This window comes from Drosophila melanogaster, chromosome 2L (assembly GCF_000001215.4).
Source record: "Drosophila melanogaster chromosome 2L".
NCBI classification, from domain to species: Eukaryota; Metazoa; Arthropoda; class Insecta; order Diptera; family Drosophilidae; genus Drosophila; species Drosophila melanogaster.
The window spans coordinates 8,240,109-8,264,278 of NT_033779.5; the positions used below are offsets into that span (position 1 = coordinate 8,240,109).

The window sequence follows — 24,170 nt, forward strand, 5'->3', positions numbered from 1 at the left end:
CGAGCTAAAAATTGAACGCAATCACGCTATTCGCGGCGATGCCAGACCGCTTGAAAACAGTTCCAGTTGGCCAGTGGCGGCCAGTGATGCCATGCGTACTAAATTTCCTAACGGTTTTAGTTTTAGATCGAAGTGCTTAAAATAAAGTTTTCTTTTATTAAATAATATTTAGTATCATTTAAGCATTTCTAACGATTTGTCAGCTGAGTAAGGGGATTGTGATTTATAAGGGTCTCGACTATAGCATTTTCACTACTTTCCACCTATTAAATATTTTCAGGAAACTGGTAAATCCTTTTATTCTACAATAAAGTATAATACAATTTCCATTTATTATTGATAAGAAATAGTACATTTTATTCATTCGGTTTCACAAAGTGGCCCTGGAAATAAATGGTTTCCCTATCGCGAATGACATAGGCAAAAGGATGATCGGCATTAAAAACCATTTGAGATGACGGCATAGGCATACTATAGCGCACGAAAAGTAAAGCTGGCAAAAATAAAACATATTATACAAATATATATATAATAAAATTATATCATACCTGTTGCAGCCGCTGCCTCAGCTCCTTCTTCATTAACCTCGATGAACGCCTTATGAATGACTTTTTTCACATGAACGTTACTGTTTTCGACCAGATCTTTGAAGTCAGCAGATTTTTCGAACGCATCTTGTATGCCCATCTATAGATGAATATCTATAAATTGTAAGGGTGTATCAAGAATAATCTGTGAATACTCACCGCCACAAGAACTTTGTTTAGTTGAGCGAAGAATTCGATTTTAAACTTGGGAAGCCTTAAAGTTACATCCATTTTGGAAAGTTTCGGTTTGAATCCTACAATCTTTTTCTCCAGCTCTGATAGTCCATCGACCTGGTCCGGTAGAAAAATTAGCATGGACAGGCTTGAATTTCTGTAGGGCAGCTCGATAATTTTGGCACCCAGTTCACTATCATGTGCGGCCCTAAATGATTGAAATAGTGACATCATCTCGACAGGAACACTCTTTTGATCCGAAACACGGAAATTCCTCTTCTTCGTTAACTTGGGATTAAATTTGTACTCCCACTGGCCTTTAAAGTATATGGCATTTAAGACGATCAATTCCATTTTCGACATGTCATTGGATGAAACTAAGTCTTTGATTTTACCACGCGTCTGATTATCTACCCAATTATTGACAATTGAAGAAGCCTTATTGGGATCGACAATGTCGATTGCCTCCGCTTCAGCCATAAATGAATCCTTGACCATCTGATTGTAACTCGGTACTAGCTGGAACTTTTTGTTCACGTATATGCGATTAGCCAAACTGAGAGTGGCTACCTTCTCGCGTCCTTCGAGTTTACTCAGAAGGTCCTTGTATTTGGCTGCCACTTCCTTTTTGTCATCGGGCAGTTTCAAAACATTCCTCATTTCTTGGGCTGTCTTTGCCCTGGCTCCCATGTAGGCCATGCTCAGTGCGATTTCCACGGAAAGGGGAGAGGAAATGAGATTATTGGCCGCATTTTCCTTGGCCAAAAGTTGGTAGAAATCGTCGGCAAAGCGACAAGATACCGACGTGGCCAAAAGAAGCAGACCTGCGTTGCAATTATTACCTATTCCTCTTTGATTAACTTGTATTTTATTAGTTTACTTACACAAATGCTTCATTTTAACGTCGATCGAGATTAAGAACAAATTAGAAATTACGGATTATATATAGTCTGCATTATAATCAAATTAGACTCGCCAGCGCGATATAAAATTTATGCGCTTCGGTTGGATTTCATTAAGCCATTCTTAAAGAATATAAATGAATGGCATTACACAATTAAACTTAAATGTATAAATTCCATAACAACATATGTAATTTGTCGAATCTAATTTGATTAGTAAACCAAGTATAAATAGTCTACTTCGTTTTAAAGATCAGTAATAATGAACTAATTTTCTAATAGTTTTAAATACTCAATAAATAAATCAGGTTGTTTTAAAAAACAGACCAACTTTTGCTACAAAAATGGTATGATTATTTGTCAAACATCCGTGTCGCAACATTTTAATCAATTGCATGCCATTTAAAGCCCCAACTTCGCATTCAATCATATCTGCGGCTAACAAAGCAGTGACATGGCATACAAGTAACAAGAGTGATGGCCACTTATCAATTACAGAAAACAGATTTTAACGGACTCCTGATGAGTCCGATTTTAGCCACATTCATATGGTTTCGAATGCAAACACATTCACATTACGGGAGATCAAGAGATCAAACTCCAGCGACACGCTAGGAACACAAACAATAACATGTCGTGGGTGTAATTAAAATTGGATGACCACAAAGTTCCATAATATTTCCGACATTTAGAGCGGTCTAATGGATGACCGTCTGGCCAGTGGAGTTTGAGCAATCAATTGAGCCGAACGATCACTGATCGCTGCAGCCAAATACCGCTTAATGCGCAAATAATTGTGGATTTCGGGGGAAACGAGGCCAGCGAAAGTTCCGTATAAATAGGGGTTGAGCCGTCCAGGAGTTTACAAATTCATCCAAAACGCGGAGTGAACATAATGTTGCGTCTGATTTGCGTGTTCCTGCTCAGCTGCGTTGGCTTCCAGGCAGCCTTGGCTTGCGTAAGTATGGCAGGAGCTCCGTGGACCAGATCTATAAGCTATCTTTTGCCCAGAATGGCTACAAAGCCAAGCTGGTCAAGTTGGAGAACTGTGCCGGCGAGGATGCCATTATGACGGTGGGCAGTGACTTCAGCCTGAAGCTAAACAAGAAGTGTGAACTGGTACCCTCGGGCTGCATCATGAACAAGCCGTTCAGTACCGCGGTGGCTAAGTTCAAGGTCCAGAAGGATGGCATCGTAATGAAGGAGGGCAAGATCGATCTATGCGCCGCCATTGATCAGGCCTCCTCCGAAGGTAAGGACATGCTAAAGCTTTTCGGAGCACCTTCCTCCTGTCCGGTGGGCGAGGAGAAGGTGTGCGCCAACGATCACTCCGTGGATCTGAGCAAGTACAAGGCCATGTTGGGCATGGCTCGTGGTCACCTCATCATCGATTCTGAGGTCAAGCATGACACGGTGAGTTTATTTCCAATATATATGATAGATATTTCGATGACACCTTGTTGTATTTTCCTCCAGGGCAAGTCCTGCATTCATGCCGAAATCGAGATCACCAAGAACTAGTGACGGAATCCGATCGTTGGTCTTATGTTTGTATTATGAGTCTTGCAAATCATGTAGTTGTAAATACGAGGGCAAAAAAAAATTGGTAATGCGGTGCACACACAGTGATTAAATATACAGAAAATACCGAATTGAAATTATCACAATGCTCTCTATAAGTTATTTCAAATATCTGCGGGAATTTAATTAAATTGATCTTTTTTGTGTCCGATCCTGAAGATCACGCTGCAGCTGGCGTTTCAGCTGCTGGAGCGTCTCCTGGCGCTCCGGAGGCACCTCCAGGTGCAGAAGTCGTACCATTTTGGGGTGGTGGCGGACTTGGTTCAGCCATGTGGTAGTGACATGCATCTCTGCACGATTGCAAACTATGGAACTCATTCCTCCTGTAGATCTTGCGGCAATTTGTGGTCACCTTAAATGATCAAAGGACCTAAAGGATATGCTCGTGATCGTTTCTCGCTTCTACCTTTATGCAGTCGAATAGAACTCGGTGAAAGGCAAAGAATTCCCGATGCGATGATCTACAAGAAGATTCGGGGGGATATTTGTTTTTCACCAGACAGGAGCTGTTCTTAGCTAGAAAATCGGTAATTGAGTGAATGGTTGAGTATTAAGTTCAATCTTACTCCTGGTCTTGCCAGCCTCTATAAGAAGCCAAGCGAGGGCAACAATCACCGCCAACAGCAGTAGCTTCATGACGGATCATCAGATGGTTGGCGGCTAAGTGGACATCCAACTGGCAAAGCATTAATACTTAACACGGCATTAAGCATGAAAATTGCCATTTGCCATAAAAGTAAATGCTATATTTGTGTGGATTACCAAATGAAGGCTGAGCTCTCTAAGAAAAAAACATCGTGGCTAAATATATTAGTAATATCTCTTTATATATCAGTGTATACAATTGTAACATTCCACAACACTTTCGGCTTACAAATACGTTTGAGAAACAATTAAAACTTATGGTTAGTCCGATACGAGTAGCGAAGGTAGTGTAGTTAAGGTAAGGAAGCTGTTCATCGAAGACCGTCTTGGGCAGAGTGAGGATTTGGTAAGTGGAAGAGCTTCAGCTTCAGCTTCAGCTTTCAGCTTCATCTAGCAGATTCCGGAAAAGCTGTAGTCAAACTCGGTGTTCTTCTCGTTTAGGCGACCCAAATACTGGGAGTGCTTGATCCCAAAGCTGTAGGCGGGCACATGGGAGAGGTTTACCTATCGTGAAGAGTAATTGGAAGGCAGAAACAACCCATTGATTATGATGTGTTGACCAAATGAATTTAATGGCAAAATACATTCTCAAATATTATCGTAGGGCTTGTCCGCCCGATTCTCCAACAAAGAGCGAACACAACGCTGCGGAACGTTGACTGGCAATGGTTTCTTGATATAGGGGGAGTGCAGGATGCCAAAGGATATGGCAGGAGGCGAACGTTTCTCCCAGTACTGTGGGAGGGTTTAGGATGAGGTGAAATCTATTTGCACGGAGTGATGTCCCACAGGTAAGAGCCGTTTTATGGTAATTATCAAAGGATATTGGTTAAATAACTGACCTTTCCAATTTATCGCAAACGGCACATTACCCTTACCCACCAAAAATACTTTTAATACAGGGCAAATTTGTTTCTGAATCTCAATAATCTTACGAACTCTTTCAGGACGTAAGGACGAGATCTGACTCACCTTCTCCGGACAGTGCGCTCCGGGTCCGGGCTTCGAGTCCTCGCTGCCCATCTTGTACTTGCCGCGCATGGAGAAGACTGGTGGCTTTGGTTTGACCACCGTGTACTCGCCGTCGTAGTAACCGGGTCCGGGGAAGATCATCACCGGAATCAGCGGAGGCTTCTCCCGACCCGTAATCGTATAAGCCGGAGCCGAACGAATCTTGCCCTCCTTGCTGCTGCCCATGACGGTCGGTATTTTGTAGACATTAGGAGCTGTCAATGATGGCAAAATGTGTGTAAAAAGTTAGTTGAGAATAGTTAATTCATTTGCTGGTTAATTCAATGGCTTGTCTCTTGGGCTGGTGTTTGAATGGTTCGGGTTAGTTTCGGGTTGGATTGGGTGATCTTGGTCTTGACATGACGTGCCTGCAAATAAACACACGAAACGGAAACGGACACCAAGCAATTGGGAGTACTAATATCAGTTAACATTCGAAAGAGTTCTATATTTGTAGTTCTTAAAAAACATAATAACAAAGTAAAATATTGAATGGGTTATAAGTATCATCATATATTCTGTTTGTAATCTAAAATATTACTCATACGACATGTGTTGAGTACAAGGTAAACATCGTTTTCTTGTCTCAAAATTAACTTTTATATATGTTATGTCAATAAAGTTGTTGTTTCATTTCATGAATGCAAATTGGGAATATTTACGCTGAAGATTAATGAGTAAATGCAACGTTGCGTATGAGTGATTTTACTCTTTAAAATCCCTCTGGTTACCTGATAATCTTCTCCTGCACGCTGCTCGCCTCCACAGCGTACTTGACCGTCTGCATCCTCGAGGATTGGCCACTGGTCACAATGGCGCCATCTGCCTGCACCACTGTCTGGTGGCTCACGGCCGCCGCTTTGGTGGCACTAGCATCCGACTTACCGCTGGCCACCACCTTCAGATTGCCACTCTCCTTTTGGCCGTGGGCAACTTCCTGAATCCTGGTGGTTGTGCTGACCATCTTCGAGTGGTTGCCATTCGAAACGATATTGCCATTGCTTAGTGGTGCTTGTGGTGCGGACTTAAGCTCCTTGTGGGTGCCATTCACCTGCTTGGTGGTTTCCTTCTTCTGCAGCTCCGGCTGCTCCACTCCGTTTATGAAGGTCTTTGTGGTTGTGGTGGTGGTGGTTGTTGTGGTGGTGCTGCTACCAGCATTGTTGTTGGTGTGGTTGGTGGTTGTGGTGGTGCATTCCGCATTGTTGCGTACTAAGTTTTGGTATTTGTGTAAAATCATAAATTGACAAGAAAGAATTCCAACAATGAGATGGTGCAGGAATATAAATACAAAAAGCACAATTTATTCTACATGAAGAAAGCGATTCAAGTAGATCAGATTTTGAAATAGTTTTTATATCTATATATCAAAGGGCATCATTTTAATGATTGAATGATCTTGAGGATTCTTACCGGGACTGGCCAGACGGCGTTCTCGTCTCTGGACAATGCGATCTTCTATGTACGCGCCTCTGGGTTCTGGTGATTTGTGGGTATTTACAGGGGGATTCGAAACGGATGAGAGCATGGCCAGAATACCAAAGAATGTGTGTGCGAACAAACATGGAACAAAAAACAAATAGGCACAAAAACAAAAACAGATCGTATGGATCCGGACGGAGTCTGCGGAATCCGGCACCAAGAAAAGCGGAAACGGATTTCACCTACCTGGTAGCGATGCAGTGGGCACTGTCTTCAGGCCAAAGCTATAGGCTGGCGAGCTGTCCAGCTTGCACTGCTCGGGATGATAGTGACCAGGGGCTAAATGGGTGAACGGTGGAAAACAAACAAAAAAGCGGGAGACATGCAATACACACAACAGCAACATGCAACACCGATGGCGGCCACTATTTACCTGGAGCATCGGTGGTCACGCGGATATCGGACTTGGTACCAAAGCTGTAGGCGGGTGTGGAGTGTAGTGAGTGCTTCTCCGGCTCATAGGCGGAGGGTGCTGCAATGGTACTGATGCTCGTTAGGATAATTGAGGATATAACCCTAGACATCCTTTAAGGAACTAATCCTAATGCGGCTTCCTTTTGGAAGTTACTTGCCTGGCGTATCGGATATGCGCTCCCTTCCCAGTCGCATGCCGAAGGTGAACGCTGGTGTGCTGTCCACCTGGCACTGCTCCGGATGGTAATCGCAGGGTGCCGGCGTCTGGCTCACGTGATCGGCGGCTGGACGACCTGCAATGGTGTAGGCGGGTGTATGGTCGAGACGAACTTTCTCGGGGGCGTAGTCGCATGGCGCGGGATGAAGGTGCTCCGTCTTGGGGTCGTGCTTGCCGCCAAAGCTGAAAGCGGGTGCATGGTCCAGTCGCACCTTTTCGGGGCTGTAGTCGCCGGGAGCGGGGGATTCACTCAGTGATCTCGGATCGTGTTTGCCGGCGAAGGTGAACGCCGGATTGAAGTCCTGCCTGACCTTCTCCGGGAAGTAGTCTCCGGGTGCGGGCGTTTCGCTGGGCTTATGCAGGTCATGGCGACCGGCGAAGGAGAAGGCGGGATTGTGATCTAGCCTAACTTTCTCGGGATGGTAATCCCCGGGAGCTGGAGTGTCATGGGTTACCTTTGGATCATGCTTGCCGGCCATTGTAAAAGCAGGATTATGGTCCTGCCTAACTTTCTCGGGGGAGTAAGCTCCGGGGGCAGGAGTCTCATTGGGCTTGTGGAGATCATGACGGCCGGCAAAGGAAAATGCGGGAACATGATCTTGCCTAACCTTTTCAGGGTGATAATCTCCTGGTGCCGGTGTATTGTTCTCCACCTTGGGATCATTCTTGCCCCCAAATGTAAAAGCTGGAGTGTGATCTAAGCGAACCTTTTCGGGACAGTAGTCACCAGGAGCTGGGGTGCCATTGGTAATCTTCTCAATGTATTTACCAGCCATTGAGAATGCGGGATTGTGATCTTGCCTCACCTTCTCCGGTGAGTATGCTCCTGGAGCAGGAGTGTCGCTGGGCTTATGAAGATCGTGACGACCGGCGAAGGAGAAGGCGGGATTGTGATCTTGTCTAACTTTCTCGGGATGATAGTCACCTGGAGCTGGGGTATCGTTTTCTACTTTAGGATTGTTTTTACCAGCAAAGGTAAAGGATGGTGTGTAATCTAGACGGACCTTTTCGGGACTGTAGTCGCCAGGGGCAGGAGTATCATTGGAAACCTTAGGGTCATGCTTTCCGGCCATTGTGAAGGCAGGATTATGATCCTGTCTGACTTTTTCAGGAGAATAGGCTCCAGGTGCTGGAGTGTCGCTAGGTTTTTGAAGATTATGACGGCCAGCGAAAGAGAATGCTGGGTTATGATCTTGCCTAACTTTCTCGGGATGATAATCACCTGGAGCTGGGGTGTTGCTCTCAACTTTGGGATCGTTCTTTCCCCCAAAAGTATAGGCAGGTGTGTGATCTAGACGCACCTTTTCCGGACTGTAATCGCCCGGAGCTGGAGTGTCGTTGGCTACCTTTTGGGTGTACTTACCCGCCATTGAGAAGGCAGGATTATGATCCTGACGGACCTTTTCCGGACAATAGGCACCAGGGGCGGGAGTATCATTCGGTTTGTGAAGATCATGACGACCAGCAAAGGAGAAAGCTGGATTATGATCTTGCCTGACCTTTTCGGGATGATAATCCCCAGGAGCGGGAGTATTGTTCTCTACTTTCGGATCGTTTTTGCCACCGAAAGTGTAGGCTGGAGTATGATTTAAGCGTACTTTCTCCGGGCTGTAGTCTCCGGGAGCGGGAGTACCATTAGTTAGCTTTTCAACTGGCTTGCCTGCCATTGAAAATGCTGGGTTATGATCTTGACGTACCTTCTCGGGAGAGTAGGCTCCTGGAGCAGGAGTATCACTTGGCTTTTGAAGGTCGTGACGACCGGCAAAGGAGTACGCTGGATTGTGGTCCAACCTCACCTTCTCCGGATGGTAATCTCCTGGTGCCGGAGTGTTATTCTCTACTTTAGGATCATTCTTTCCCCCAAAACTGTAAGCAGGTGTGTGGTCTAATCTGCACTTTTCGGGACTATAGTCTCCTGGTGCCGGAGTGCCATTTAAAATCTTCTGATCGTGCTTGCCAGCCATCGTGAAAGCTGGATTGTGATCTAATCTCACTTTCTCCGGCGAGTAAGCACCTGGAGCGGGAGTCTCGCTTGGCTTGTGGAGATCATGGCGGCCAGCAAAGGAGTACGCTGGATTAGTATCTTGCCTAACTTTCTCGGGGCTATAATCACCAGGAGCAGGTGTATCGTTGGTAACCTTGGCATCATACTTGCCGGCCATTGAGAAAGCTGGATTGTGGTCCAGTCTCACTTTCTCCGGGAAGTAGGCTCCAGGAGCGGGAGTGTTGTCTGGTTTCTGAAGGTCGTGACGACCGGCAAACGAATATGCGGGATTGTGATCCTGCCTAACTTTTTCGGGATGATAATCACCCGGGGCCGGAGTGTTATTCTCTACTTTAGGATCACTCTTAACGCCAAAACTGTAGGCGGGAGTGTGATCCAAGCGGACCTTCTCGGGACAATAGTCCCCAGGAGCCGGGCTATCGCTGGTCACCTTTTGACTGTGTTTCCCGGCCATCGAGAAGGCAGGATTGTGATCTTGTCGCACCTTCTCCGGGGAGTAGGCGCCCGGAGCGGGTGTTTCACTGGGTTTGTGCAGATCGTGGCGCCCGGCAAAGGAGAAGGCCGGATTGTGATCTTGCCGGACTTTCTCGGTGTCGTAGGCTCCCGGTGCTGGTGTGTCGCTTGGCTTGTGCAGATCGTGGCGACCGGCGAATGAGAAAGCGGGATTGTGATCGTGCCGCACTTTTTCGGGACAGTAGTCGCCCGGTGCCGGAGTGGAGCTCTCGAGTCGCTGCTCGTGCTTACCGCCGAAGGTGAAGGCCGGCGTTCGATCGTTGCGATACTTTTCCGGGGCATACGAACCGGGCGCCGGAGTCTCGCTCACGGACCTCGTCTCTGGGCGTCCGGACAGGGTGAATGCGGGCGTGTGGTCCAGCCGCACCTTCTCCGGATTGTAGGTGCCCGGCGCTGGCGTGTCACTCGACTTGGCCAGCTCGGCACGGTGGCCAAAGCTGAAGGCAGGCGTCCTGCTCAGGACGCACTTCTCGGGTTCGTATGCTCCGGGTGCTGCAAGAGATTGGGTGAAGATAAGGTGTAAAAAGAGTTGGGTTTTGGTGTGCGGGTCGCACGCTAAGACTAAGATCCATTGAAATGCGATTCTAGAACTCACCAGGTGTGCAATCGACCACGTCCTGCGAAGCCTTTCCGGCGATTGAGTAAGCGGGTGCGGAGTGCAACCTTGACTTTTCGGGGCTGTAGGCACCGGGTGCTGGTCATAAGGACATAAAAGTGTGCGCTATAAGCCAAGTTACTACAGCCCAGCTGAGCGGGAAGCCTTACCTGGAGTATCGCTGACCTGGATGTGTTTGGTCTTCAAGCCAAAGCTGTAGGCGGGAATGTGTTCGAGGACAACCTGCTCGGGCTTGTAGGTGCCTGGCGCTAATGAAAGTGTCGTCGTGGTGAAAGCATCAAGCAGCTATATTAACGTGGCTCAAACCTACAAGGCATACTGTTTACAAACCTGGAGTGTAATCTGGTCGCTGTTCATGGTGCTTGATGCCGAAACTGAACTCTGGCGTCTTGTTGAGCTTCACCTTCTCTGGACAATATGCGCCAGGAGCTGCGGATGGGATGGGATATCAGTATTAAGTTGGCCAAAAGTCACGGGAATAGAAAAGGAAAGCGCTATAGATACTGTCCAATTGGGTACGCTTGAGCAAGTGGTGCCTCGATTGGGGTAGATACGGATACAATTACAGATGCAGATACAGTTACTTGGGGGGGAGGCTGGGATTTATTACCTGGTGTGCCCTGATCGTGTTCGATTTTAGTTCGTCTACCGAAAGTGTAGCGTGGCGCATTCTTTTTTGATTGCGTGACCTTTTCAGGGCAATAGCTATTCGGAGCTGTTAGTGTTAATAAAACATTCGATTTTTAGTCTACTCGAATCAAAACTAAAGGTCTACACTAGGTGAGCTACGACTAAGTGTGGGTGAATTACAAATAGATAGATATGTATATACGGATAGAAAGATACATTATTTCGGGAATTAGTGATGAGTTGGGGATTAATTGATCGGGTTAGAAGTTAGAGAGCGGAGCTAGACCAACACCAACACTAAAACGCAACGTGGACGAAGTTTGGACAGTTAGTTGGGTTACCTGGATTGTTAACCAAATACACGTTAACCTTAATGCGAAAGGAGTAGCGTGGGGCTCGCCGCTTGACGACATCAAGTGGCACCACTTGATAATAGTTGGGACCTGAGTCTCGATTTTGCCACGGCAATCATTCATTGAAAGAGAAAAACGTTTCAAATTAAAATCAAATCAGGCAACATAACAAAAAAAAAGAGGTCACACAAATTACTGAACCACTAAAGTAACACATATACAAAGAACACTGTGTAGCTAGGAAATAATAAATGAGAATTAGAGAATATGTATAATCTTAAATAGAAATATTTATGAGAAATTAAGACATCTGATCTCCGTTTCCGTTTGACTCATAAATAAAAATAACTGAGCCAAGTTGTAGACAATCTTTCACAAAATAGATGACCGTATAAAGACATTGCCAATTCCTCCTACGTAAATTTGTAGCTTTTTTTTAGGGAAACAAAGAAAGTTTAGAGAACGAGATATGAACAAATCGAATAAATAATAATAATGCCCAACATTATAATTAAATACTTTTTAATTAATGTACCAAAAATAATAGAATAGAATAAGCCAAATCATTCACGCACATTACGAGGTGACATAACTACGATTCAATCTCAAGGATACCCAAAGATACAGCAGAATAATCTACGAAATGTGGCTACGACTACACTAGCTACTGAGATAGAGATAGAAAGTGGGAGAAAGTGGAAGAAAGGGGCGGTAGCAACTTACGCGCTGCTTGCAGTAAGGATGCAACTGGCATGGATTCGGATTAGTTAATGAGTACGCTTCTATGTACAATGATGATCCATGATTGAAATTGATTGATGATCTCCTCAGTCCGCGCATGCAACCAAAAAAAAAAAAAAAAACAGCACCAGCCCGCAACAAACACCGAATTCAACGCCAAATTCAAAGTCAATTTTCAGATCCAACTCCAAAATCCAACATCAGGTCCAAAAACACCATTCAAACACCAGTGGAAGAAGACCGAGACTCACCTGGTATCTGGAAGGTTTTCAACGCGACCGGCCGTTGGCCAAAAGTGTATTTGGGCGTGGCATCGATCACCGCCTTGGCCGCCGGCACCACATCGTATTCCCCAGGTCCGGGATTCGAGAAGCGTGTTAGTTCCTTGGGTCTGCTCTGCAGAGTGGCTGCTCGAGGATAATCCCGACCCTTGGCTCGCATACCCGTAACATTGTACTGCGCCGGACCCGGTCCGGAGGTGTCATACTTTCCGCCCAACTTGTGGCCAAAGGAGTACGAGGGTGCGGCCTTCTTCTTGGAGTCGGGAACTTTGCTGCCTAAATGTGGGATTTTCAATAAGTTATATTTGCAGGAACATTAAACCAATCTTAAGCTTACCTATCAAGGTTGGAAGTTGGACAGTGGCTGGACCCGGATTGGTGGTCTCGGCGGCGATCTTGCCGATCCTAACAGTTGGAGTCCAAGGACGCTGCTCCACGTTGCCGCCCATGTTAATTGGACGAATCTTACGCACGCGGGCGCAGGGTCCCTGATCCTTGTTCTTGTTTTTGAACTCGACCTAAAAAGGGGAAAACAAACAACAATATTAAGAAATCCATTAGTTATTTAGATCTTCAAGAAACCACCTTGTTCATCTTGCTGTTTTTAGGCTTAGTAGTATCGAAGTCTGAAAATTGTGCCCCAATGTAAAAAAAAAAAGTTAAAGACCAAATTTACTGAACTCCCTTCGCTGACATTTACACGTGTGAGTGGGTGATAGGCTGACTACTGAAATCTATACTTCGACCCCCAAACTTGGGTAACCTAATAATCCAAATTTCGTCCTACTCCAACAGCCAAGTCGATGACACAAAAATCAATCGTCTGGCATTTGTTTCGAACTTTCTGGGCCAATTCCGATGGGGCGGCTAATAACCAGGCGTGTAGCTCCACATATTCATACCATCCATGGGCGAATGGATTCAGTGGATGGGGGCGTGTCGTGTGGCGGCTGTCACTCTTTTTCTTCTCCTTCTTCTGCAGTGGCTGTTGCTCGGCATTTGTTGCAGGTTCCTTCTGTTCGAGCCGCGAATTTGTTGCGCCGCACGAAATACAAACAATGGCAATAACTTTGCGGTAGGCTCGTAATTCTTGGGCGTCAGTGGCAGGCACAAAAGTTGCAGGGGTTTGCAGTGCAACCAAAATAAAGTTAAGAAACTTAAATTACAGTCTTATTATGTCTTTGCCTTTCAGTTGTATTTGATTTTGAATAGAGAGCAATAATTTATATATGTAATCGAAGTTTGTAAAGGTGCCTAAATATATCTAGCATATATTGAGCTTCACCCTTTAAATTGAATTTCCCTATAAAAAGGGAACAATAAAATACGAAGAGAAAACCAAATGAATTTTAATGCAGTTACCACGGTAGACAATTTTATTATACATATGATTACCACTAAGTCGTAACAAAAGAAGTGCACAATAAAAGTGTTTCCAGCTAGTTAGGAGCTAGACAAAATGAATATTTTAATGAGAGGCCCCCCTCAACAACATTCGTATTCCCCAAAACCTGCTGCTGCCCTGGGTGACGACCTTCTTTTCACAGCTCAGCACACGGGACACCAAGTGTTGCCCATCGACAGGCGGGCAGACATCGGAAAACAGACCGGTACCAGCTGGTATCAGGAGTTCCAACCACGCTCCACCTTACCAACTTTCCACCTTTCCACCTTTTTAGCGCCAGGAACCAGGCATTTGGGCATGTAATCGATATGGGGCTGGATTTGGATACGGATACGAATTCGACGGGCGCCGAGATTTGGGGTCTGGTCAACAAGGTTGTGTCCCGAATCGAAGCGAAACGAAACGAAACGAAGGGGAGTATGCTAAGTGCTAATGCTGCCCATTTTGTGGGGCATGTAAGCCAACAAAACGATTACTTTTAATGACTTATGGCCGACAATTGCATGAACCAAAACAAAAACAAACCCAGGACCCAAAAGAAATGCGAAGCGTGCCACTTCTTTTGGCCGTGAAAATTCGCCAGCCTGTGTAAATAATTACAAACAATGTTAGGGGGCGTGGCCTGGCTGTTAACAGGGCCAATAAAGCCGTCGTTCTGCTGCCAAGAAAGGCTTCACTTTTCCCGCCAGCCGCACTTGTTACTTGCTACATATGACTCCTGACCTCGCATGCAATTCACATATACATATGTATGTATTTATGTACAAAAAACAATGTTCTCTTCGCAAGGCAGGCAGTCATCAGGCGGTCTTATAAGGCGACTCTTACATCACCATCATGAGGTTGGAAAGCCCACACACCGTACCGCCTGTTCAATTGCTGTTCGAGGCCAAGATCAGCGAAGAAAACTGAAAATCTAACGATGAATCAGAGCCGGCAGCTGAGCCAACAAACTCAGACATCTGTCAGACAAAGAGTCTTGGCCACCCACCCACATTGCTCGCATTGAAGGAAATCTGTCTTAATATGCACATATGGCATCGAAAAGAGATCAATTAAAAATCTAAAAATATATTAAGCTTAATTGTGAAAGAAAATTGTGATTGAATAATAGTCATCTTATACATAAAAGCATAACTGTCAAGATTTTGGAAGCATATAGTAGAACAGAAAATTTCAAAACATAAGATATTGCATTTGATTGTCACGCTTTTTTCTATAAACCATTAAAAAAGGGGTTCAAAATACAAAATCATGTATGCCTTATATATGACTTTAATTTATCAGCCAAGTTATTGCCACCACCAAATAGTGTGTGCTATTTTTCCGAGTGCAACTTCAATTGAATAATGTTTGGTTCGCCCGTTCAGGAGGTCGCATTTAATCACGTTAATAGAGCGTTGGCTCATGCAATCAATTTGCATGTGGCGATCAGATTTCAGTAATCAAATTATAGATGGTGATGCTCGATAATCTATGCACGGGGGTCAGTGTATAAACCGGCTAAACTATATAGTTTATTAAAATCGCCCCCACACACTCGACTTTCGATCTCTCTTTCTCGCTATAAATATTTGCTTGCATTTTGTGAATAACAAAAACTGGCATTCATTATTAGTTACAGAGAGTTTCAGCAAATATTTTAGCATTATCTCTGTGACCTTCGGTGATTTGTTTATGATGATGTGTTTCTGTTTGATTTAAATTGATATTCTCACAGTTGACCCGATGACTCTGCACCCGTGACGAAAACAACGCGTCAGCTTTAATTTGTGATTTTCACTCTAAAAATATAAATAAAAGCTGTAGGTAGCCTCAGCCATAAAACTGAAATACCCTGTAAGTGAAGTTGTGTTTACTAATCTGTTTTGATTGAATATAATAGCATAGGTTCGAAATAAGTGAAAGAATGCCTAATATAGATTCCTTAACATGGAAATAATGTTTCAAATTGTATAAATATTTCAACAGTTTTTAATCACATAATCATTTTTAATCATCGATGGACCATGTATCGATATACCCCCCTTATTTACTAATTGTGAGGTATCTGTATCTCTGACATGATCAACAATCATCTCAACTCAGTGAAAACGTTTTTATGTTCTTTCGACTTCATTTCACGCTCTCCAAAACTGCGAATTAAATATGAGCTCATTCCCAAAATTTAGACAATTTCCAGGCGGCCAACTTGGGGGCTTTTACGCCCAAATACGGCGGCCGACGTTTCCTTTAGCCCACATTGAGTTGTCCGAAAAAGCCAGTTCGGAATTGGGTTTCCAGACGGCAGATCGACCCACGCAGAAACTCCATGACTCCGCGATATATAGACATACAGCCAAATAGCCATAATTCGTGTGCTGTCTCTATTAACTATTGCCTCTTTTTTTTTGTAAAAGTTTAATTAACGCCGAACAAGTTGAGCAATTCCTTTCCAAAAACAGAAAACGACAACAAGTGAGTGAGCCAGCCGGCAAAAGGCCAAAAAGGCCGAAAAGAGCTGGTAAATGAAAACATGAGAGCCAAGAAGCAAAACTGAACTCTCGTGATTGTGATAAAAACGCCAAGACCGACTGACGTCAGCTGTGTGAACTAGTTTGCGATCGTCCAAATCTAATTAAGTTTCTCAACATTCTCGGTGCTCTGCAGCGCGAACGTGTTTTGGCTTTGAAAACCAAGAGAAAGCTGGGAAATGAGGCGGGAAAAATTGGCAAACCCTCACTGAAACTTGGTTCTCAAGGCACAAGGCCAATGTTTTCAAATAGCTGTTGATAATTACTAAATTTAATGGGGGACCATCACACATCCGTTTCCAAATTCTAGAGCCTGAGATCACTGGCTGCTGCTGACACAATTTGCATGTTTGGATACATAAATATCCGTTTGGGTCATTTTATAAATATTTATTTAGCGATTATTGCATTTCCCCTTAGCAGCTTACTTTTCTATTTAACCTTTTACCATTCGTTACTTCGCTATTTTGTATCTTTTTTTTTTTTGTTTTTGGCCAACGCGCTTTTGTGTTGTGCCTGCGCCATAATCAGTGACTTTGAAAAATGAGCTGCTGACTCGGGTCGACCGGTTATTAGAGCTGATGTCATGGGCTTCGTGGGACAAGTGAAGTAAAGGTATCAAGAACCGCGGAAGGGTTACATCTATGCCAACAAGTGACATCAATACGGGAACGCGAGTGTCATTGACTAAACAATGGGAGGAGCTGGGTGGATTTATTTGGGGGCGGAGCAGAACAGCTGACTGGCGGTGGGGAAACCTAGCCCTATGCCACCAGGAAATGCCAATAGTTAGACAGACAGACAGTCAATGAACTTTGGGGTCGGGTCAGCACGCAATCCCACTGGCTGCTCCGGTCGGGCTCCACCTGACTTGGTTAACGCCTACTCCAGTTTATCCTTACCGCAGGCTACTTTACGATTTCGGGTATCTCGTCCTGTTTCCGTTGTATCGTGTGATTTCCGTAACTTTCTTTTACACAGTAAAAAACTTCACTTTATTGCGGTGCTAATAGCGCGTAGTGCATACAGTCCTTGCCAGGATTAGTCGCGATTTTTGGGCGATATTCAAAACATCTGTTCACCCGAAAGAGATTGCTATATTCGTTGTTATTGTAGTTGGGTTTCGTGGCTGATTTATTATTTCGTTGATTCGTTCGTTGATTGGGTTCAAGTGACAGCCGCTTTCGAGTGTCGGTCTGCCGACTGGCGTTTGAAGTCTACTAGAGGTTTTCAAAACAAAACACACTTTGCTGATTTATTTATACCGATTGGATTGGCCGCTATGAGCTGAGTTTGTTTCAGTGAAAGAGAAGAGAGCTAGCTAGAACCGCACTCGAGAGCTGTCGAACAGAAACTGCGGCACCAAGTCGCTAACGCTCGCTTTTCGTTTCAAATTTTCGACGTAACGAATGCAAGACGTCACGTAAGCCACCGCGTTGGCGTTAACAGTCGACGTAAGAGTTAACATGAGTCTCCTCTGTTATTTGGCTAAGGATTTTGATTGATTTGTGGTGAGACATGAGCTTCAAACTCTATTTAATATCAATTAAGAAGTAGTTTTAGAAAAAATGTATATGCTCATCACTTATATTTTCAGCAAAATATTCAAATAAACTTTCTGGGAGTGGTGTCGGGTAGAATTTCCCCGCCCAAAACATATTTCCTGAAATCGATTTCCATTTAATTGGCTCATTTACATTTTAAGAAAGTCGTATCTAGGAGAAGGTCGCCTTAGATAGACATTGCCCCCGGTCTCCTGCCCACGGTTCAATCGTATCTTAATGGCTCATTGACTATCTGTAATTCGACTGGGTTTGCGCTCATCGAGAGGCCTATTTATGGCCGTGCTCACCAACAAATAATGCCGCTCGATTGTGGTTATGTAATGCGAGACCGCGATCTTGCCTCCGACAAATCAATCCGCCCCGCCGACCCAACAATCTATGGACCACTGCTGCGGTGGCACACAGACAGCCTTCACCCACACACATGCCTAATGAAGCATGACAAATTATTGGCATGATTTGTATTGGAAAATCGTTTGGTGCAAAATTGGTATAGTTGTGTTTTTTTTTGGGGCAGAAAGGGGAGTGATGTTCAAAACAATACTTAACTTTCTTATTTATCCAAAACCCATCTAGATTTAGACCATATAAAAATATTTTACAATTTTATTTTGATAAATTTTTGTTTGTTTATTCATTTATATCCTAATAGTAGGCCATTAAGCAATATAAACCACTATTTAAAAACCAAAATCCAGTAGAAAGATATTCTTTTTTTTTCAGACCTCCATAATTATGTGGCATATTTTCAGGCTCAATAGCAAGCAAGCAAGTTATAAAAAAATTATTTAAGCGTGAAATTAGATTTATATTATATTTTTTGTATAAAATATCATCCACTTAGAATGTTTCCTTAAGTCGCCGGACGAGAAAAACCGCAACGCTCCTCAAAGCTGGCTGTGATATGAATATTGTTGACAACATGTCACTGCCACTTTGAAGACAGTTGAAGTTTTTAGTTATTTTGATTTGCACGAAACTCCCCAACTATGCATAAAACATCAGAGAAGAGCTGCAGTATTTTCGGTTCTTTTATTAGCAATATCACGTTGATGATTTTTGGTTTTGTTTTTATATTTCTGGGGTTGGGTTTTCATGGCAATAGACGTATTTCGTATTTATATGTTTATCGTATGTATTTATATATAGCTCTATATGCATAGGCGCAAGAAATCAACTAAGCCGCGTATTATAAGTTAGTAGTGTAATTTTTTGTAGATTGCATATGTAGACCGCAGTCTGGATAGTGGCTACTGCAAGGATTTTGCAGATGGGCAGGCGGATACTCTCCAATCTCCAATCTGCCACTCCGCTCAGCAAAAGGAATCATCATCACGTATAGACATGATCAGTTTTGTGGAGCGACTAATGCTACATATGTATAGTCGTACGAAGGACGCTTACTAGCTACCACATTCATATAAACATAGACAAACCTTTGCGGTTTCTGTGTATAGTTCGTATCTCGTATCAAAATGCTGTATCAAAAAGTTTTACAAAATGCGCTTTTGGTTTGCGTTTGTTGTTGGTGTTTCGGCTTGTTTTGTTGCTTGGTTTGCATTCGGTTTGGTGTTGGCTTGTATCTTGTATAGTCACTGGCTATAAGTCTATGTGAGTTGCTTCTATTTTGGTTCTGTTCTCATTGCTTTGAATTCTTCTCGGCTGAACTTGGCTCGCAAACATTTTGGTGTGAAACCGAGTTCTGTGCTTGCAGTCTCCAAAATTTCGCGAATGAATACCAAAATAAGAGGGTAAATGATAAATAAATGTTTATCGTACATTTTATTTGATTTTCTGTTTTTTCTTTTCTCTTTTGCATTTCTGGTTGCTTAATCAAATGATAAAATTAATTAAGTAAAACGTTCATAAAAATAGGGTAAAATATGTGTATAGATATATAGATTTATATCGCATAGACATTGCAAAAAAACGAAAGAATTCAGTTAAAATATAAAGCATAACGTATAAATTTCTCGTAATTATACCGTACTTGATTCATACTGTGAGCGTGGGTGATGCCATCGCAAGATCAAAATTAAATAAAAATAAAAATCGTCTGCAAGAATTAAACAATAAATCACAAAACTTAAACTACGCACGTACAAATCTAGTCTAAAAATCGTTTATGTTTCTTGGCGAACTCTTTTCTTATCATCCTTCGGTTCCTTCATCCTTTATCAGTTGTGCAAACATTTCGCTTTCGACTTGAGGCTTACATTTAATATTTAATGCATAATCAGTTTTCTTGTTTGTTTGTTTCTATCATTCTTTAGAGATAATCATATTTTACTTAGCACAGTGGCTCGCTATTTAAAAAAGCACATTTAAATATCGTATCATATGCATGTATCGTTATAATTTTTTTATATCGCTTTCGGTATGTGAAATGTATCAAAAATTTGACTATTAACTACAGTTCTCTATACTTTAATGCATTTCCGTTTTCTCATTTAATATAGTTACTATATGTGACTGTCAGTTGTTGCGCTTCGTATCTCATTGTCTAACAGTTAACGCGTTCATAAACATAATGATATCATTTGCTCAGCTCTAGCTCTATCATATAATCCAAATATACCATAATCATATGGGGCTTGTGCCGTAATGTAAACTGGCTCGCGCTTAACTAAATCTTATGCTTCATATACATATATGTATAAATCTAAATATATCTTTCTTTCGCCGCTTTTGTAACCTTAAATGTAATGCCTTTAACGTTCTTCAATATCTTAAGATGCTTCAGTGTGTTCAGTGCGTGTTAATTTCAGGCGATGGGTGCCGCAATCTGGTCCGCTCCTTAGTCGGTTAGCGTTTGGGCCACAAGAGCCAGCTGATCCATGAGCACACGGAAAGCGGGACGCTCCTCGGGTCCATGTGACCAGCACAACTTCATGACCTAAGGACAAAGATGAACAATTAGAAATTTCTTTAGGGATCTATATGGACTATGCACTCACATCATAAATCTCCTTGGCACACGACTTTGGTTTTTCTAGGATAATTCCGCGCTGCACACGCTCCACAACCTCGGTATTCTTTAGGCGACCGTATGGCATCTTGCCGCAAGTGAAGATCTCCCACATCAGCACACCTAAAACAACAAAATAATAGATATTAATTGAAGAATTAATTGAGTTAGTGCTTCCGTTGCGCGGGACAAGTACTCACCGTATGCCCACACATCGCTCTTAGAGGAGAAGCGCGTGTAGTTGAGCACTTCGGGCGGGGCCCACTTGATGGGGAACTTGGTTCCGCCAGAGCTGGTATACTGATCGTCGAGAACGTATCGGGCCAATCCAAAGTCGGCCACTTTAACGACATTCTCGGAACCCACGAGACAGTTGCGGGCAGCCAGATCCCGGTGAATGTAGTTATGGCGCTCCAGGTAGGTCATTCCCTTGCTAACCTGTATGCACATGTCAAGGAGTAGACCCATATTACCAATCAGGGTCTTCTCATGCCGTCGCAAGTAATTCAACAAGGATCCGTGCTTCATGTACTCGGTCACAATGTAGATGGGCCGGTGCTTGGAGCAGACGCCATATAGCTGCACAAGATTTGGATGCTGCAGCTTGGTCATCACCTTGGCCTCCTCAATGAAATCGTCCTCGGACATGGTTCCTTCCTTCATCATCTTGACCGCTGTGTCGATAGACCCACGCCACTTGCCGCGCCGCACAACACCAAACTGTCCCGATCCAAGCTCCTCCATCAGCATCAGTTCCATCGGATGGATCTCCCATTTGTCGTGGGACAATCCCGCCGTCGGTGGAACTGGGCGATCGCAGGGCGAGGATTTGAGTCGGCAAGCCAAACCCCCAGAGTTGTGGCGATGGTAGTTAATCAGATCCGGAATTGTTTCACAGCAGTGCTTCTCACTCAAATAATACTCGCAGCGAGCATTTTGCTTGATGTGGTAGTGCTTCACATGCGACTGTGGACTGTGAATAAAATTACATTAATATTCATATTAATTTTGTTAGCTTTGCTTAAACTTACACTTTGGTATGCAGCGATAGTGTGTAGAGACCCTTGGTCGATGACTTCCTGACCACAAAGCAGCCCTCCTTATCACCTTGCTTCAGCAGCGATTCGGCTCTCTGTCGTGACATGTCGCCCACATACCATCTAGAAAAGTAAGCAGGTGGACAATCATTAGTAATCTCATACGATTAATTATATGACAAATCAGTTTTACTCACTCATAGCGCTCCAGGCCCAGAAGAGCCTTCGGCTTGACATAGTTGCTGGGTATATAGCCGACATTCCCCAAGGCATCTTTGACCTTCCACCAGTGCTCTTGTGAGTCATCTATCACTTCGTATTCGGCATTCTGTTAATTCATTTAGTAGTATTAGTTTTGCGTTTACAGAGATAATAAGTTTGCGTAAGTCTTACCTTTTCCAGCGATAAATCGCCGCCTTCGATGGCCTTGAATGGATAGAGAGCCACCACCAGCTTGACAAAGTGGGAGTTGTCCTGTCGCAGAAACACAAATTAATAACTATTGCTAATTAATGTTCTTATTTTTTTTTTTTTGCTACCTTGGCTTTGGAATTTGGTGTTCCGGGAGTGGGTATACCGCCAGGCATATTGGCATCCAATAGAGTTCCGTTGCCGTTCAATAGAGTTGGGGACTGCTTGAAAGTTGTCAGCGAGGACTGTTCGAATTGAAAGTTGGTTAGATGCGGCTTTAATTATTTATTTATAATTTAATGTATGCGCGAAACTAACCTGAGGCTGTAGCGATGTGGGCGTGCAACTGCCGCCACCTCCTCCTCCGCCGCCTAGGCCAAGGCTGCCTCCGCCTCCCAATCCGCCGCCCACTCCTCCGCCGAGACTCCCCGAGCTGTTGTGCTGCAAGCTAAACTGACTGTTGGTCGTGGAGCTGTTGGGACTGATGCTGCGCGTTGAATTCTGGGCTGGAGAACTGCCGTTGCCTGCAAAATGTAAAAAGAAAACAAAACTGATTAGATATCTTGTGCAAGTTCGTAGCTTAAGTCTTTCGTTTGCTCAAGTTCGTTGCTTAAGTCTTTCGTTTGGGCCACATAGATGGCCCATATATATATTTATTTATATTTGAAACAAAATCACGGCCAAACTATGCAGTTTATCTGAAACATAACACGAGTATTTTGCATTTGTGTGCCATGTACTACACTCGAATCCAAATTTAAACATTTTCATGCCCCAGGGCTGTCCAATTAATTAGCCATCGACAAATATCGCAAAATCGCCTTATGCTGTCTGGCTGTTTTTTTTTTTTTTGGTTGGTGGCTTGCGATTCTTGTCAAGGTGATAATTAATTAGACGCTGGCCGAGCGCTGACACTGAACATTGACAAGATTTTCAACGGTTCAAGGCGCCCGCTTGGTCGCCCACAATTCGCAGATAAATCAAAGACATCGGGCATTGGAAAGCTTTTTTTTATGATGAGCTGCACGGACTTTGCTCGGCTTAATATACGATTTCAGTGTTTGCCAACTGGCGCTTTTCGAGTGCCCGTCAATAATAATAACGTTAGCTCGAAGTGAACTCAAAGTGTAACCCCAATTAAAGCGAAAATAAATAAAGATAAATAAATGAAACTTAAATGCCAGTCGAGAGCAGTCGAGTTTTCGGCATTTGAGTGGGCGTCTCTTATGCAATCGCCCTCAGCAAATGAGTCAACTTTTCGGCTCATGATACACATTTTGTTGTCTGCCTTAATTTTTTTCTTGGATTTTCAGTGCGCTGCCGCCACTCGGAATCCACTTTGCATCGGATGAGCAAATGGAGAAGTGCTTCAGCTAGGCGCCTGCTCGAGAATCGCGAGCGCCGAGCGGCTAAAAACAAAAGTGAAGGTTAATCGCGAAGCGAAAGTGACTGCCAGCGGGCTTAGCGATTTCCCAACCCGCAATCTACACGTATTGCTATAAATTGATACAAAGTATGGTTGAAGAAAAATTGCCCTGCAGTTTGCAACCGGCTGCAGCCAGTGACTTTCAATTGATAAGCCAATTTTCTCAATATCACACAGAAGCACAAACAAAGCAGCGGTGCGCGCATTTTTCATGTGAAAACTTGTTGCGTCCGTACCGCCCCCCCCCCCCCTTTTAGTTTCCACCCGTTCTCACAAAACAAGCCAAACAACAGCGTTACGAGGAAAACGTGCCGGCAAAAGATGACAAAAGCCTCGGAGGCACCACTCCAAACTACGTAGTACGTACACAATACTCGTACTCGTGCCCCTGCATTGATGCAAGATTGAAACCGAAAATAGAAAGTTTTCTTTCTTTCCCAGCCAAATGCACACAATCGCACACTTGCCGGTTGTTAAAGCTTTTGTTTGGCCATTTTCCATGCAAATGAAAAGCGCTCCAAGCATTTTCTCTGCTTATATATACTTTTAATAAGAAAATTGCTATGTTTGATTTCGAACTTCTTGCGAAAGGCTGAAGTATTTTGTGCTTTGCATGGTTGGGAAAATTGATTGATTTCTATATTATTTATATTTAAAAACAAAATTTTCATATTATTTTTCGCAAGAGTAGGAAGA

The 24,170-nt window shown here is 43.7% G+C and overlaps 5 protein-coding genes, 1 long non-coding RNA gene and 1 other non-coding gene across 27 annotated transcripts in view; 2 read left to right on the top strand and 5 right to left on the bottom strand.

Moving 5' to 3' along the window:
- Positions 1 to 305: 305 nt before the first annotated feature.
- Spn28F (Serpin 28F) lies at positions 306 to 1,692 on the bottom strand. The gene is made up of 4 exons (NM_080218.5): positions 1,646 to 1,692; positions 747 to 1,585; positions 549 to 687; positions 306 to 493 (listed from the first exon to the last, which is right to left on the bottom strand). The coding sequence occupies exons 1-4, from the start codon at positions 1,656 to 1,658 to the stop codon at positions 357 to 359; spliced, it is 1,128 nt and encodes a 375-aa protein (NP_524957.2). The 5' UTR covers positions 1,659 to 1,692; the 3' UTR covers positions 306 to 356.
- Positions 1,693 to 1,946: 254 nt separating this feature from the next.
- On the top strand, positions 1,947 to 2,327 carry lncRNA:CR43262 (long non-coding RNA:CR43262). The gene is made up of 2 exons (NR_047923.1): positions 1,947 to 2,010; positions 2,072 to 2,327. It is a non-coding gene; the product is annotated as a long non-coding RNA:CR43262 (long non-coding RNA).
- A 50-nt stretch (positions 2,328 to 2,377) lies between these two features.
- Positions 2,378 to 3,318, top strand: CG14277 (uncharacterized protein). 2 transcript variants are annotated; one of them, NM_001316386.1, is made up of 3 exons: positions 2,378 to 2,621; positions 2,675 to 3,076; positions 3,140 to 3,318. In NM_001316386.1, the coding sequence occupies exons 1-3, from the start codon at positions 2,559 to 2,561 to the stop codon at positions 3,182 to 3,184; spliced, it is 510 nt and encodes a 169-aa protein (NP_001303315.1). In that variant the 5' UTR covers positions 2,378 to 2,558; the 3' UTR covers positions 3,185 to 3,318. The 2 variants fall into 2 exon arrangements, with proteins under 2 accessions (NP_001303315.1, NP_609200.1); NM_135356.4 differs by having other exon boundaries at positions 2,524 to 2,621.
- Positions 3,215 to 3,895, bottom strand: CG43057 (uncharacterized protein). Of its 2 annotated transcripts, none has more exons than NM_001273307.2 (3): positions 3,811 to 3,895; positions 3,651 to 3,760; positions 3,215 to 3,596 (listed from the first exon to the last, which is right to left on the bottom strand). In NM_001273307.2, exons 1-3 carry the CDS (start codon positions 3,878 to 3,880, stop codon positions 3,405 to 3,407), a joined length of 372 nt encoding a protein of 123 aa, NP_001260236.1. In that variant the 5' UTR covers positions 3,881 to 3,895; the 3' UTR covers positions 3,215 to 3,404. The 2 variants fall into 2 exon arrangements, with proteins under 2 accessions (NP_001260236.1, NP_001245940.1); NM_001259011.2 differs by having other exon boundaries at positions 3,324 to 3,596.
- Positions 3,896 to 4,051: 156 nt separating this feature from the next.
- Positions 4,052 to 17,394, bottom strand: CG8086 (uncharacterized protein). Of its 12 annotated transcripts, NM_001273308.1 has the most exons (15): positions 12,735 to 12,858; positions 12,487 to 12,667; positions 12,120 to 12,425; positions 11,116 to 11,217; positions 10,755 to 10,859; positions 10,475 to 10,573; positions 10,294 to 10,392; positions 10,124 to 10,222; positions 6,952 to 10,020; positions 6,753 to 6,851; positions 6,566 to 6,658; positions 6,311 to 6,376; positions 5,632 to 6,109; positions 4,862 to 5,115; positions 4,052 to 4,393 (listed from the first exon to the last, which is right to left on the bottom strand). In NM_001273308.1, exons 1-14 carry the CDS (start codon positions 12,741 to 12,743, stop codon positions 5,109 to 5,111), a joined length of 4,812 nt encoding a protein of 1,603 aa, NP_001260237.1. In that variant the 5' UTR covers positions 12,744 to 12,858; the 3' UTR covers positions 4,052 to 4,393; positions 4,862 to 5,108. The 12 variants fall into 12 exon arrangements, with proteins under 12 accessions (NP_001260237.1, NP_001245941.1, NP_001245942.1 ...); NM_001259012.1 differs by lacking the exon at positions 11,116 to 11,217; NM_001259013.1 differs by lacking the exon at positions 10,755 to 10,859.
- Positions 17,395 to 18,264: 870 nt separating this feature from the next.
- Positions 18,265 to 24,170, bottom strand: part of Btk (Bruton tyrosine kinase) — a 42,707-nt gene continuing 36,801 nt past the window's right edge. For 5 of the 8 annotated variants that reach the window (NM_164804.2, NM_001273315.1, NM_164805.2 and 2 more), the window contains 8 exons: positions 22,367 to 22,572; positions 22,177 to 22,293; positions 22,031 to 22,111; positions 21,835 to 21,965; positions 21,632 to 21,760; positions 20,801 to 21,573; positions 20,590 to 20,723; positions 19,397 to 20,528 (listed from right to left, as the gene is read on the bottom strand). In NM_164804.2, the coding sequence (NP_723369.1) occupies positions 20,430 to 20,528; positions 20,590 to 20,723; positions 20,801 to 21,573; positions 21,632 to 21,760; positions 21,835 to 21,965; positions 22,031 to 22,111; positions 22,177 to 22,293; positions 22,367 to 22,572 (1,670 nt within the window). In that variant the 3' untranslated portion in view covers positions 19,397 to 20,429. Of the gene's footprint in view, positions 20,529 to 20,589; positions 20,724 to 20,800; positions 21,574 to 21,631; positions 21,761 to 21,834; positions 21,966 to 22,030; positions 22,112 to 22,176; positions 22,294 to 22,366; positions 22,573 to 24,170 lie in introns of all 8 variants that reach the window. The other 3 variants (NM_001103651.3, NM_057398.4, NM_057397.6) reach the window with 3 other exon arrangements.
- Positions 18,508 to 18,584, bottom strand: mir-2b-1 (mir-2b-1 stem loop). The gene has a single exon (NR_047924.1). It is a non-coding gene; the product is annotated as a mir-2b-1 precursor RNA (primary transcript).